Source organism: Hemiscyllium ocellatum, chromosome 25, assembly GCF_020745735.1.
Source record: "Hemiscyllium ocellatum isolate sHemOce1 chromosome 25, sHemOce1.pat.X.cur, whole genome shotgun sequence".
NCBI lineage: Eukaryota > Metazoa > Chordata > Chondrichthyes > Orectolobiformes > Hemiscylliidae > Hemiscyllium > Hemiscyllium ocellatum.
In genome coordinates this window covers 23,717,487-23,733,210 of record NC_083425.1, presented here as the reverse complement: position 1 = coordinate 23,733,210, position 15,724 = coordinate 23,717,487, and the positions used below count along the sequence as shown (strand labels likewise).

General features: G+C 36.3%; 1 protein-coding gene across 3 annotated transcripts in view; it reads right to left on the bottom strand.

Annotated features, from left to right (window-relative positions):
• slc38a10 (solute carrier family 38 member 10) overlaps positions 1–15,724 on the bottom strand; it is a 141,190-nt gene that overhangs the window by 5,551 nt on the left and 119,915 nt on the right. For 2 of the 3 annotated variants that reach the window (XM_060844922.1, XM_060844924.1), the window contains 4 exons: positions 8,938–9,093; positions 5,780–6,256; positions 3,740–3,877; positions 2,596–2,790 (listed from right to left, as the gene is read on the bottom strand). In XM_060844922.1, coding sequence (XP_060700905.1) covers positions 2,596–2,790; positions 3,740–3,877; positions 5,780–6,256; positions 8,938–9,093 — 966 coding nt within the window. The remainder of the gene's footprint in view (positions 1–2,595; positions 2,791–3,739; positions 3,878–5,779; positions 6,257–8,937; positions 9,094–15,724) is intronic. The other variant, XM_060844923.1, reaches the window with a different exon arrangement.

Sequence of the window (15,724 nt, the reverse complement as noted above, 5' to 3'; positions counted from 1 at the left end):
ATCGTTAAGATGTTAATCATTATAATTGTGCCATTATATCTGAATAAAAGTGAGATATATTAGTTACATATATTTTTAATTCTTTTGACAGGTTGCTGAGGTTCATTACATATGAGTGTAAATGGGAGGGAAACTAAAGAATTTGGCTGGAAAGTTCAAGATGCTTACATATTCAGATTTTAATAAATGTTTCATTTTAAGTGTGCCGTTATACTAGGTCAAGACAATATTGAACAGTGAGATTTTGCAGGATTTCAATGAATCTTTTTATGTTAAATTTTCATAGTGATATGGATAAATAAAATTTACTACCAGTAATCCATTCTTATTTCACTTGCTTTTATCCAGTAATTACCTTTACAGAAACTCATTGTGTTTTTCTCCTTTACCTGGGATTAGTTGAGCGATCAAATCAACTTCACCAATGATATGGTATTGCGAACTGCAGCATGAATTTTAGCCCCTCAAAACTAATGCCCATGTAATAGTCAACCATATAAATTGAGTATAAAAATTAAAAAATTCAACTATTACACGAGTATATACAGTAATTGCCTTCTAGAATAGCCTAGCACTCCACTTGGATAAAGAGCAACCGATGTTGGCTTGGTCAGTGACGTCCACATCCTATGGAGAAAGTGACTGCAGATGCTGAAGGTCAGACTCAAAGTGTGGTGCTGGAAAAGCACAGCAGGTCAGGCAACATCCAAGGTGCAGGAGAATCGAAATTTGGGCATAAGCCCTTCATCAGAATGCCCACATCCCATGTTAAGAATAAAAACTATGCACAATTGCATGCCTTTTTACTTTGGCAAAATCTTTTGCTGTGGTGATTCTCAGACTGTCACCATTCAACCTACTTAATATTTTGTAAAATTTATCACTTGGTAGTAATTTTTAAAAAGTTGTACCTTACACATACCTAATATCTATTAATATTACATATTACTGACATCCATTCATACTATTAATTCATTTTACATCTAAATATAACTAATATTTTTTAAAAATGTAGCTACTAAAAGGATGTTTGATAACTGGCACAGACTGCTTGGGCTCTTTCCCTGCTGTAAAGCCTTTGACCGGACTACACATTACTGAATAAGTCACCTGCTTGAGGAGTAAAGCAGTAAATCTATTTACATTGTATAAAATGTCTTGTCACTTGTTTCACAATCCAAAATACAGATAATTTAATGATTTCATTAACATAATTAATAAATATTGACGCCAATATTTGCTCCAGTGATATGCTGGACTGCACTCCATGATCTGTACTGAACACGGGTCTAGCTTGTGTATTCTTACTCCAAAGCAACATGAAAAACATGGAGAGAAGAGAAGTCGTAGTTGGAAATTTCAGGTACGGCTTAAGCTGAAAATGTCAGGAGCAGAAGACAATTGGTTAAACTACTGCAAGACAGACGAATTCTACAGAAGACTCACGTGAAGTTTTGTGGTGGCACTTTTAGAAATTCCTTTCAAACATATATATTATCTCTTACATTCTTGTTACCTACTCACCACTTACAACTTCAGAATATTTGTTACATACCACTGACTTCCCTTAAAACTGAGTCTAAACTTAAACATGGCTTCAGCAAACTGTATTGTTTTAACAGAAAAATGCTACCTGATTGAATGTCTGAAACTATTCCTTTATATAGTTGTCCCATTCTATATATTCCCATCGCCCATCTACTGTTTAAAATTTTGTCAATAAGTGAAAATGCTGTACGATTACAAGAGCAGGTACAACTTCAAGGAAATTACAAACCAGTGCTCACACAATCAGTAAGATGAACATATTTCAAGATTGAGGTAATCAAAAAAGATAACAATAATGGAATGCACAAGACATTGTTTCAAATAGGCCTTGGTCTGATAGAACTTACGGTAGTACAGCAATAGTACCTTGATGCTTATGAGTAAGCATATTGTTACAAAATTTAAATATTTCCCTCCATGGCTAAATTGATGTGAGTTATGACAAATGATGGAAAGAAATGCAAGAGTTGTAATAACGAACAGATGGTATATCATGTATGTAAAAGGGCTGGCTGATAATATAGAAATATTCTTTGTGCATCATCTCCATTTATTTTAAGATGCCAATCAAACATGACTGATCGTAGTAAAGTTCTTGGCTAAAAGTTCTTACAGCAATTTTTCAAACATCAAATTATGGCCACTGAATTCATGAGTAACATACAAATGCAGACATTTCATATGCTTACAGACTAAAATATTGCAAATTCTAACATCCCATGTCTGCTCTGTGAAAAAAAAATCACAATAGCTGATTTAAAGGAAAATATATTGTAGTGTAAAACATTATAGAACCTAGCTATGTATCAAAACTGGTCTAAAAAAGGTATAATGTAAATTTTACTTTGGATTTCCAATGTTGAGAAATCTGTCATTTCAAGTTCCTTCTTCCAGCATTAAGCAACTTTGATGACAATTGATGCCACATCAGTACATGAGTGACTTGTCTCAATTTTGTCCCTTTATGCTAAACGAGTAAAAATGATCCAGATTATAAAGAGGAGATTCATCAGGCATTGGTTCTCAATGTGATAAAATATTGGTTACCTTTATTCTGTTCTTCATAATGATTCTTACCCTGCTGTCCTTTGTCCTCATCGATTCTTTGTTGGTGGATCTCCTTGTGCTGTTCCTGAATGACAGCTAATAGTTTCTCCTGTTGGTCCAAAAGCCGCTTTTGTTGCTGCTGTTGTTCTTTAATCACTTTCAGTAGAACTATATGATCCATATGTTTTTCACCAGCTGCATCAGAAGTTGGACAAGTTGGAAAAAAGATAAACATTAAATCAGCAATTTTTCTCTTGCACAACATTGCAGCTGAATTGTTGCTTTATACTTTTAAATCTACACAGTTGCTCATTTTTTGAACAGAAGCTTTAAGTTTGAGTGTGGTTGCACCTAAAATCATCTACTTTTTAATAAAATGGGGTGGGGACAAAATTGCAAATAGGTTAACAGAAATACTTTAATTCAAGATCTATTAATATGGTAATGAGAACCTCTTCAAAATTTCTAGTCGAGTACACGTTTGCCACTCAGCTAATTCCAGTAAGGAGATCTAATAACCTGCGCCAAGATATGGTGGGAAACCATGTGATGTTTGAGACACCCTACATTTTCACAGTAAACAATATATATTTGTCCACAACAGGAACACATCATCTGCCTGCAAGTTGCCTGTCCACCTCAAAATAGTAAACCTGCATGTCATAGAGGGGTTTGGGAAGCTAAAGCATAGAAATAAAGCACTGAAGAATTTCAATAAAATATGCATATTCTGCAGAATTCAATTTTGGATCTGCAGAGTTTCCTGTTTTATTTCTTGTTCTGCTTTGTTGAATGATGATTCAAAGGGGAAAGCTACAAGCAACATTCATTAGCATGCTATATTCTGTTTATCGTGTAAATAAAATAGCTACAGGCCAGAATTTCTCAAAAGTCACTTCATTTTGTTCTGCATCTATGAAGTAAAGCAATTTATGTTGTCATGAGAGCATAAGAACAATGTTTCTTTTATAACACTTTTTTAAAAAATGTATTTAAGTAGGGAATGGGGGAGGTGAGGTTAGAGAGAGCGGGAAGGACTGTATCAAAGGATAACAGAGACAAAAATGTGTTGTGCTTGCCATAATAATGCAGTGCTTCAATATCTTTAAAAATGCACAACTCAATCTACTTTGTCACAACTCACCCTCACCACCTTCAGCTGGCTTTCTATCTTGCTTTTCTTGTAAAACTGCATTTTCACTGTCTCTCTCATCACGAACATGTGGTTCCAATACTTTAGCTGCACCAATATTTTCCAGAGCTGGCAAATCCTTCTCATTTCCTTAATGGGACAGGGTGAAAAATAATCAAACAGACTTCTCCACGTGTGACGAATTGATCCACAAATGTCAACAGAAATCTGAATTAGTACAACATTCGGGCAAGAATTTTATCTTTCCTCAGTCAACTGCAGAAACAATTTTCCAACACTAGAGGGCTTCAATGTCCTTCACAAATCAATACAATTATATGAAACTGCTATGTAACATGCAGTAATTTATAAATCACACAACACCGGGTTGTAGTCCAACAGGTTTAATTGGAAGCACACTAGCTTTTGGAGCGACGCTCCATCATCAGGTGTTAGCGTCGCTCCGAAAGCTAGTGTGCTTCCAATTAAACCTGTTGGACTACAACCTGGTGTTGTGAGATTTTTAACTTTGTACACCCCAGTCCAACACCGGCATCTCTAAATCATCAGTAATTTATCATATTTTAGCCAGTAATCTGGAGATATAATTTTAGGTCAGTGGACAGCTCTTCTCTAATTAATATTGCCTTGGTGACTTGGTGGGGTAAGAGTTGACACCCAGAGGTAGACATGTATGAGTGTATTTAAATGTAACTTTTTTTTCCATTGAACATCAGTAAGCTCAGTTAATTGGACAGCTGCTTTGCGATGCCATTAGCGTGGGTTCACTTCCTGCACCAACTGAGCTTACCATGAAGGACTCTCCTCTCGAGCTCTACCCTTACCTGAGGCATGGTCACCCTCAGGTAAAACTCACCACCAGTCACCTCTCTATCTCGAAAGAGAGCACAGCCTTATAGTCTGGTAGGACCACGGTGACTTTACCTCTAATACTCAATTTTTTTAACAAAGTTATCTAAAATGAGATACTGTACATGTTTTCAATAGAATAGAAATTATTGGAGGTGGTGGTGGTTTGTTTGCTGAATTATGAAAACAAAAGTACCAACCAAAAAAGGATAATCAAGTTAGATTACGAGAATGAAAATGGACAGAAATATAATTGACATTATACAGATGAGAGATTCACCAATATGTGACTAATGTGAGAGATATTATAAAAAGCACAAAATCTGCTTGCACCACATGGTAGCAGAGTTATACCCTTTTAACAGATTAGCTCCACATTATCTGGGCAGTTTAATTTGAAGGATGTATTGCTCACCTCTGCACTCCCTTCCCCCCTCCCCTTTTGTATCCCTCTCATCCAGCGTGCCACCTCCACAACTTCAGTTTTTGTCCCTGACCACAGAAAGATTAATCAGATCTGAAAGGATGCCATTTTGCTGATGTTAGCTGCATTGCAGAAATTTAAGTCAGCAAATTAACAATATAAAACCACTTCTGCTAACAGGTCAACTGATATTAAAATACTTTTGGCCAAAGAAAACATCAGTCATCATGGAGAAGAAATGCCCAATTCCTACAAGAAATAATTTGATGCATGGATTCATTCGATTAACACACTTTAAATTGGCACATTGAACGCCAACAGGCAGGTTGCTGCAATTTCTTTTAGATGGACAACTCAATTTCTCATTGCTTGACCTAAAGGGAAGGAAGAGGAGGAAGAGGAAGTCTATTATTAAAATCGGGGGGGTGGTCACTCTTGACCAGCAGCTTGACCAGATGAGCCATATGACCATGATGATAAAGTTTGGTGCTCAAATGGTTCATTTTCATGGCTTTTCCGAGCCTATTAATTTGAGCCTTGTTGGTGGCGTGCGCACAAACCTGTGTGCCTGTGTGTAATGGAATGCTTATTTCTCATCTTTCTGGTGAGAAATTTACTTAAATAATTCCGCTGCCACACAGCTCAATATTGTTCCTCTGTCCCAGCACTGGTGCACTGCAGCAGCAGAATGTACTGGTTACAGGATCCATTGCAGCACAACCCAAGTTTGCAGGTAGATCTAATCAGGTGCAGCTTACCATTTTCCAGCTCTTTGTTCTTCATGTTTTCTTTATTCCCTTCTGGATTACGAATCACCGAATCATCTTCTCCAGGAACTGCTTCGTGGTCATCCTTCAACTTTTGTTGATGCAATTCTGCACCTGCTTGAGGAACTGCCACTTGTGCATGCACTTCAGGTTCCACCTGAGCTGGCTGTTCCTTTTGCTTTGGATCACTCTCTGGAGCATTTCTAGCATCATTGACATTCTTTTTAATTTCCTTTCCCTGTTCTTCTTCTAATCCAGGATTAACCATCTTTTCTTCCCCTAATTCTTTCATCTTTTCTTTAAACTCAATTTTCACCCCTTGTTTTTCATCGTTTGGCTGCTTAGCTTTCATTGCTGGATGTTTCTTCTCATTTGATTCATCAGCATCCTTTCCTTCATCAACGATGACTTCATCATGTGGAATGGGTGGTTCATGCCGATGAGCCTCTCCCACTGGATGAACAATCCCTGCAAATAAAAGATGAAAAAATAAACTTGACGGAAATCCTAAGTAATCTTTGACAACTTATCATACTAGCTGTGACTTTGGGGATTCTTCAGGCAGCTCTCACTAAATCATAAACTTTCAAAACATATAGTCATCATGGAGAGGAAATACCCAATTCCTACAAGAAATAATTTGATGGACAGATTTATTCAATTAACACACTTCAAACAGGCACATTGAAAGCCAAGAGATGGGTTGTCATCATTTCGTTTAGATGGACAAGTATTTATCAGCTTTCATTTCAGAAGATTTTCATCTTCTGTTCATTCTAATTCAAAATGAGAGTGTGCTAATATAAATTATGATTTAGAATAGCTGCACAGTCATGATTTCTGAAACTGTTTATAGTACATTTGATCATTTCTATCTCCAAACAGACGACATGCAGCTGTAACGTGCCAATCTGGCTTGGTCAATGATGACTCAAAAGCAAGATCACCAATATTTTTAGTTTAATAATATTCATAAATCTTACCAATACACCTGACTGTTGAGTTAATGAACCCAATACGTTATTCATTCCTGTGACATTGTTCAGGGAACAAAATCTAGTGATTCAATGGAACTGGAGCCAAGTTTGAGTTAAATGATAGTTAGATCTCAAGAACACATGAATGTTTCCAAAAGTTGTTGATTACAAGTGCAAACATGTTATAAATAAATTAAATAACCAGGTGTTAACTTTTTTTTCTGAATGCTTAAAAACCTTCGTTATCCGACCAGCAATGAATCTCCATCCAACACCAAACGTGTATTCGAGTAAACAGAAAAGTCTCTAAAGTTACCAGGCATGCTAGTCCTGTAAGAAAACATTATGAAGACGCACTGGCACTGCCACCTGAACATAGCTGGGTAACGTTGTAATACAACAGCAATGGAGGCACAGGGGAAACACCTTTTGAGGCTCAGTGGGAGTCATGGCTTGAAGTTTGGTGGAAGGTAAAACTTGTAGCTTAGATGGGGGGTTTGTAGAGCAATGGCTATTTGAAGCAATGTTTGAAGCACTATTTGAATCAGTATTAGATCGCTTTTTGAAAGTGACAGTCGATAACGAATGCGAGAAAGCAATGGGCATTGTGTGCTTTAAGTTTCTTTACAAATTGGGTTTTTTGATTTATCAGAGTGGCCCTGTTCAGACTTAAAAATTCATGAGACATGGGTATCGCCCGATGAGCCAGCACTTATTTATTGCCTACCCCTAGTTACCCTCAAAATGGTAAACTGCTGTCTGGAGCTGCTGCAGGCAATTTGCTTTTGCAAGATCCATAAGCTCAATACGTATAGCGTTTTAGGATTTTGACCCAGCAACATGGAAGGATTCCCAAGCCAGGGTTGCATAGGGCTTGGATGGGAACTTGCAGGCAAGTGGGGTTTCCACATATTTGCTGCCTTTGTCCTCCTAAATGGCAGAAATCATCGGTTGGTAAAGTGCTATCGAAGGGTTCTTGGAGAATTTCTGCATTGATTGTTGTAGGTGGTACACACTGCTGCTGTGTCAGTCATGTAAAAAGGGAATGTTTGTGTAAGTGGTGCCAATCAAGCACACTGCTTTGTCTTGGATGGTGTCAATCTTCCAATGTTGTTGGGGTTGCATTAATTCAGGCAAGTAGAGAATATTCCATCACATACTTAACTTGTGCCTTCTTGATGGTGAACAAGCATTGGAGAGTAAGGAGGGGAGTTATACACTACACGATTCCGAGCATAAGACCTGCTCTTGTCATCACCATAATTAGATGGCTAGTCCAATTCAGGTTTGTGGTCAATGGTAACTCGTTGGATGCTGATAGTGGGGGATCCAGCAATGGTAATGCCATGATAGTTGAAGGGTAGTAGTTAGAATTCTGTATTGTTGGAGATGGTCATTACTTTGATAGTTCAAATGTTATTTGCCATTTGTCAACCCAAATGTGGATATTGTTAAGGTTTTACTGCATTTGAACATAGACTACTTCAGTGTCTGAGTCATCATGAATGGTGCTATTTTACTGTGCTATGATTTTTAATTACTTTCCTTTCTTTATTTGGCCTTCATATACAAATTTGTGTTTTCATATGGGCTTGTTAGTCATACATTAGTGATTTTTTAGTGTTTTGTTTTAATTCACCTTATGACAGCAATCTGCTTTTCTAATTACACTGCTGTCAAATTGTTACATTATTAAAAACATTTAAGGGGTATTGTCTTTTAAAAAAAAGGCACCTATTTCTGATTCACTCATGGCAATGAGCAGTGACTAGAATTTTGACTTATTCAAAAGACACTTCCTTCAATACAAGTTTTTTTTCTCAAACAATACCTTTAAAATGTTCTCATTTTAAAAACTAACAATAAATGTGAAGGAGAATGTGTATCTCTTCCAAACCCTGGATAAATACTCTGCTAAGCTTAGTACTCCCTTACATGAAAGGGGGAAAATGGGAAGGAAATGATCCCTGGGTCACTCTGTAAATCTCCAAGGAATGGCTTGCAGAACACTGATAAAAGAACAAGGACAAATAAGGTTATCTTGTATTAAGCAACAGAACTGGAGCAAATATGAATATATATTGCTGTATGTACAATCAAGATGTCAGTCTATAAACAAAATATTCAATTTCAATTGAAAGTGATTTTCTGTACAGCCGCAACTTGCAATACCTTGGTCAGGACGATCCAGCTGCACTTCCTCGCCTTTGAGATTCCTGTCTTGAGGTGGATCTATTGGGACCTTTATCTGAGGTTGTTCTATGGCATCCTTGTCTAACTTTGGACGATCTCTGTCATCACTGGCTTCTTTAAGTACACTATTTTGAGCTAAACACAAACGTTCATATTATCAGAGAATTACTGTTCTTGTGTATGAACAATTTAAAATGTCTATTTATACAGAATTCACAAATCCAATATCTTTTTTCTTTTGTAAAAAGGTATTTTTGAGATGATAAATTGAACACATTTAAGCAATGCTCAGATGTTTGTGTCATTGTTTTTACATTTAAAACACATATCCCGTCTATGTCTGGACATAACTCAACTCTGTAAAGTACAACTTGTTCAGACTGACACCAAAAAGCGACTCCAGAGAACTTTTAACTGTTAAAATTTCATGTTCAGTTTACCGCTAGAAAATTTAGTTAACTATTTGCAAAGTCAAAAGATTGTTCACTTTGAAGATATATAAGCCTTGAACTGATCTCAACAAAGTGACTAGTTCAGCAATTGAAAAGTTTATGCCCCACCTGCTTTCAGTCAGCTTGTTTGAGTTGAATTAGCAGTCTTTCTTGAGCTGAACTCAGATAGGTCCAGACACAGGTAAAAACAATGACAGCAGATGTTGGAAACCAGATTCTGGATTAGTGGTGCTGGAAGAGCACAGCAGTTCAGGCAGCATCTGAGGAGCAATAAAATCGACATTTCGGGCAAAAGCCCTTCATCAGGAATAAAGGCAGAGAGCCTGAAGGGTGGAGAGATAAGCTAGAGGAGGGTGAGGCTGGGGAGAAAGTAGCATAGAGTACAATAGGTGAGTGGGGGAGGAGATGAAGGTGATAGGTCAGGAAGGATGGTGGAGTGGATAGGTGGAAAAGAAGATAGGCAGGTAGGACAAGTCATGGGGACAGTGCTGAAATGACCTGGGAGTTGCAGTGGGAGAGGGACTCCCTGAAATTCTTGTAGAGAGAGGAGGAAAACTTCAGGCTCTCTGCCTTTATTCCTGATGAAGGGCTTTTGCCCGAAACGTCGATTTTACTGCTCCTCGGATGCTGCCTGAACTGCTGTGCTCTTCCAGCACCACTAATCCAGAATAGGTCTAGACACAGTAGTATTAAAACTTCAAGACATTAAGTGTGATACTGCTCAAATCAATGTATTCTATTTAACAGAATCATGGTCACGAATGTGGTGACTGAAAGGCACATTCAAATGTTAAAAATGAAACTGTCCTTAAAAACTGAAACACTTAAAAATGATCAAATGGAAAATTTGATTTCATTTCAAAGGTTTTGCTTCTAGAAAAGATTGTTCCCAACATGATCAATAGGTGGCAATAGACACCATTCTAAGAAAATAGTACCTGAAATACAACATATGGGACTAATTCATCATATTTAACTCTATTACAGTATTTTGTTTTGCAGTTGAAAGTGTAGCAATGATATTTTGCTAACTCTCTGAATACTTAAAACAGAATTCAATGCCAAAGTATTCAAATCTACAAAGCAAATTTTAGAAATAAAAAGTTTAACTGTGTAATCCTAAATAAGCCCTTCGTGGGACCTGTTTAAAAAGAAAATACTGTTCTAATTTGTAGAAATCTGATTTCTGAATCATAACTTAATTTCAATTTTATTAATCAGATTTCTTTCCCACTAATCCCCTCCATCTCATTGCATAACAAATGTGATATCATTTCTTCATTCAGCATTCACCCATAAGCATCAGAAACCACAGGTGTAGTACAAGCCAGACTAATGGACCATAACAGAACCATACACTGGGGTAGTTTACTATATATTGATTGGTTTCAGGTGGAGGCTCCTCTATTTAAAGTTTACATTTGGACATCCAGCCAGTAATTGTGATCCAATATTCCCCCAGGGTTAAGCTTAGCAAAACAATACCAATTGTGAACCTGTGACTTGTGCTTATAGATCTCTTAATAACTAAATCAACACAATAAAAATTCTTAAAATATTGGCAATTATGATATCTAATATTACACACAGTTCTGCTCTGCAAAAAAGTCACTTGTCAGGAAAATGTTACTCTTTAACCAGCTGCTAGGAAGCAAGAACTTTCCTGCCTATTTCCTCTTGTTGTCAAGTTGATTTAATCATGATCTCTTAAAAATAGTGTTCCTGTTTACAACACAAACCTGCATCATACTTCATGCTAGCCAGTTACACTTTTGCTATCCAAATTTACTTTCTAATGGTGGAAGAAGAAAATGACTTCTGTAGGTATTTTCTTTCAATGGCCAATCCATTATACACCCAATCCATTATGCACTGCATAATTTTTATTTTAAAAAGGTGGTTTGAACTGTAATGCATCAATGATTTAGAAATTAAAATCCTGGATACGGTTTCTTAACACGTCTGCTTTCCTCTGACCCATTGCTCATACTTGATCTGCAAAACTTAATCTCCCATACCTTCAACAGGAGAAACCTTTAACTTCAAATTTATTAATACAAGCATAATAGCAAACAATGGTGAACAGCAAAGTAACATTTAGTTAAGTAGCAGGAGGCCTGCATCTCACAAAAATCCCACCTTGAGACATTTGAGTTTTATAAGCAGTATCATGCAAGTTCTTAAACAGCCAGCAATCAATACAGCTTTAAAATAAATGAAACATATTTTTAACAAGTGACTATCACACAATGTACAGCTAGTTCTACAGGAGAACAACAAACCTTATGATTAAAAGCTGTCAGTAATACATTTGTGCTTTCATCAGCTCCTGTATCATGTCCCAAGAAAGGACATATTAATGTTATATTATTCAGCATTGGTACATGATTAAAAAAATGTTTCAATCCTATCGAAAGGCCAAACATTTCAAGTTATGAAGGCTTGAGAAAGCTCAAATCTATTAGTGAATTAAACCAAGGGGAGAACTGCAGAGAATTTGTTACAAAATAATATAAATGCATTTGAGAGAATTCTTAATTTTTTAATAAACTTGTTTTTCTACATTGTCTCTTGGACTTCATTTTAATCTTATCATCTGCATAATAGTAAAAAAATTCTGAAAGTTGGTAGATTCAGTATTTATCAAATTTGTAAATTAAATCCAACTAAACACCAATGTTTCCTTTAAAATTCGTCACTTCAATATGAAGTGAAAGAACAACCAGTAAGTATTTGTATGAATCACAGGGAAAATATAACTAAATCCAAAATCAGGGTCCCCAAATTAAGAGCAAAATAGAAGGAAACTGCATGGAAGAATTATTTTCACTTCGGAATACGCAAAAACCCTTTTTAACCAACACTTAATTTGTACTGTGAATGCATTCTTAACAATGGAGTCGTATAAACTGATGCTTTGTTTGATGCATTGAACACGCAATTTTTAAATTTTTAAATGCAAATCCGTCAAAAATATAACTTGTGAAAACAGAAAAGGTAAATATTTCAAAACAACCACAGGTCCTAACCAGTTATTAATGTTTCCATACAATGAAATAAATATCTTCTTATAAAATTTATATATCAAATTTTGGTAAGAACTAGCTCCTTCAATGTTTATGGTTAATTAATGCAACTTTCAAAAGCAACTCATGATTATGGCATGCAACTATTTACTGAATACAATGCAGATCCAAAGTTTATTTAAACATTTATACTAAAAACACTTATGCGATAAGGTACAAAACCACACTCTTATATAATTAACTTTGTAGATGTCACAGAAAAACTCATCACATCAATAGGAATAATAAAATCACAAACTAATGCAGAGGGTTATCACCAATTTTATCAAGGTAAGAGATTTTTCTCGACACTAAAGAATCACTAACTAGTAATTAGGTAAGTCATTCTATGTAGCCTTGGCACAGATACACCAAAAGACCGAGGGCATTGAAATCACAAGCAACTATCCCACAGACAAGCTGATCAATGGCAGAAGAGACATTTTTTTTTAAAACTCCGATCCCAAGTCTGTGGAGAAAAATAGATTGCAGTATCAGTACTATGTCAACAATCCTACAAAAGCCCTTTAGCAAAACTGTGCACACAAGCAAGTCTGTTCAACCGCTTATATTAAGTATAATGTAAAGAATAAGACGACCAAATAAAAAGAAAAAAGGTCGAAGTCTTTAAAAAAAGGTTTTAAAAAAGTCAAGAACTGTTCAGAATGCTATGTTTCATAATGTATTTCTACAGAAATGATGTTTGGAATTAAAAACAAACATTATGATGCTTAGTTTCAGAAATATTCATATTCAAGTATGGCCGTTCATGTGAACTACCAATGATTCTGCATTTCCCCTTAGGACCTTTTGCTGAAGAGACAGCTATTAAACAGCAGTACACAAAGAACACTATTTAAGCTGAGGATACGCTAAACGGCGCATTTGGTCGATTTAGCTTAAAAACTACTGCTAACTTCAAAGGGCTAAAATACGTTACTTTGTGTAACTGTAAGGAAGACTGATTTGGAATTACAGATTTCTTTCATCAAACTCCAGAAGTTGATCAGATTGTTGCAGTATAATAAAATGCCTAACAGTGAATTTCAAATGCACCAAAACTGTTGCGTAAACTTAAATACATTTACTTATGTAACCTCACTTCTTCCTGAGAACTTTAATTCAATTGCAAAAAAAATTACTTCTCATCAATATTCCCAGTTTAATTAATACTTCACAGTCTTTACTCATTAATCTTCCATACTGACATGAAGAAATGTTTTGCTTCTGGTGAGGAGCTCTTCTGATAATTTGATCAAATTCAGAACTTAAGGTGATAATTGCCAGGTGGCAGCACTTACACAAAGACACAGCACCTTCAATTTTACACAAACTGAAAGATCGGAAAATAAAGCAGCATTTGCCATAGGGACTAAAATTTTCATCTCCAGTTCATTTGGCCTGTTCCCAATTGCAATTATACCTCCACCATGAAAAAAGGACAGAATGCAGATAAATACTTCCCAACAGGCTGAAAGGACAGGCTGCGAGCCATCCTGACCAACATAACTTGCGAATTTCCCCATGAGAGGCTACTTGAACAGCATGCATGGTAAATAGTTTGGGTACAGGAGACTCAATCACAAATCACGGGAGGAGAACTGTTGGCCCATTGTGGGAGTGTGGTTTTTGAACAGCATTCCAATTAATTCAAGATCCTTGTTCTTAAGAGTCATACAGTCATATAGTACAGAGCTTTCATCCCAACAAGTGAATGCCAATTTATCCACACTTATCTCACTTTCCAGTTCTTGACCGATAGCCACATTAGGACATTTCAAGCGCTCATCCAAGCACTTCTTAAAAGTTGTCAAGTTTCCCACTTTTATTATCCTCCCAGGCTGTGTACTTGAGATTCCCACCACCCTCTGAAAATATTGTTCCTCAAAAACCTCTCTAAATCTCGTGCCTTTTACCTTAAAATCTGCACCTATCTAATACAATTGTATCTTTCCTATAGCATATCCAATAGCCTTGCAACTATTTGTTTTTCTACTATTTATATTTTTGGAAGTTGCTATTGAATCTGTATTCACCATTTCTTCAGATAATAAATCAGAAATTTGCATTAGTCAGAGGGGAAATGGTTCTGGGTGGATTACTCTTTGGAGGGTCGGTGTGGACTGGTTGGGCCAAACGGTCTGTTTCCACACTATGGGGAGTCCAATCCAATCTAATCTAAAAATTCTTAATCTCAACTCACTGCAAGAAAATAATTCTCAACTTACTCATTATTTTGTTTTAAATCTTCAATTGTCTCCACTGGTTACTAATCTCCATCTGGTCCGAGGAGATTTGCCTTGTTTAGTTAATCAAATATCCTTGGAATCTTGAACCTTTGTTAAATCTCCCTTTTGGTACTAAATGGAACAAATGCCCCTCATCTCTGATATTATCTTGGTAAATCACTCTAAGATCCCCTCAAAGGCATGCCAAAAGTGTGGTGTCTGAATTGGTAAAAATACTCCAGCTGGGGTAAAATATCTTCATTGCTCTTTCATAATTATAAATCCAAGGATCCTGTGTGTTCTTTATTAAAATAAAAAACTTTACCTTACTTGTCCTGCCACTTGCAAAGATTTTTCTTGGTAACACCAACACCTAGCTCCATTCTTATTCTTCCTGCACCCGATTTTAAAATGTTTGCTATTTAGTTTACACTGCTTTTCCTCATTTTGCTGTCTTCCTTTTGAAACGTATAGTTAACAAAAGTTTAAAATTTAATTTGACATGTCTACCTGCTTTCCAAATCTGCATACATTCCAAATCTGCTACTATCCCCCGTACTGTTCATGCATTTTGCATGTCACTTGCAAAAATTGAAATTAGGCCACAAATGAAAAATAAATTTATGTAATTTATTTGAAATCAATAAAAAAATTGCATCATAGTATCCTCCAATGCATTACGAAGTCAGCTGTGGCTCACTTACGTGTCAGAAACTTTTGGGTTCAAAGCTCAATCAACAAACTTGAGCACAAAATTCAAGGCTGGTGCTCCAATCCAAGACTGAGGGAGTACTGCACAACCTTAGCAGTTGCATTGTTAAAGAATTGCTCCACCTGCTCTTTATGCTGCATCCAAAAGATGCCATGGTTTTAAAGAAAAGCAAAGGAGTTATCCCTCATGTCCTAAGCAAAATTAACTCTCAAAGACAGATTATGCTGTCATCTTCATATTGTTATGTGTTGGAGCTTATTGTGCACAAACTAACTATATCACAGAGTGACTGCACATCAAAAGAAGGTA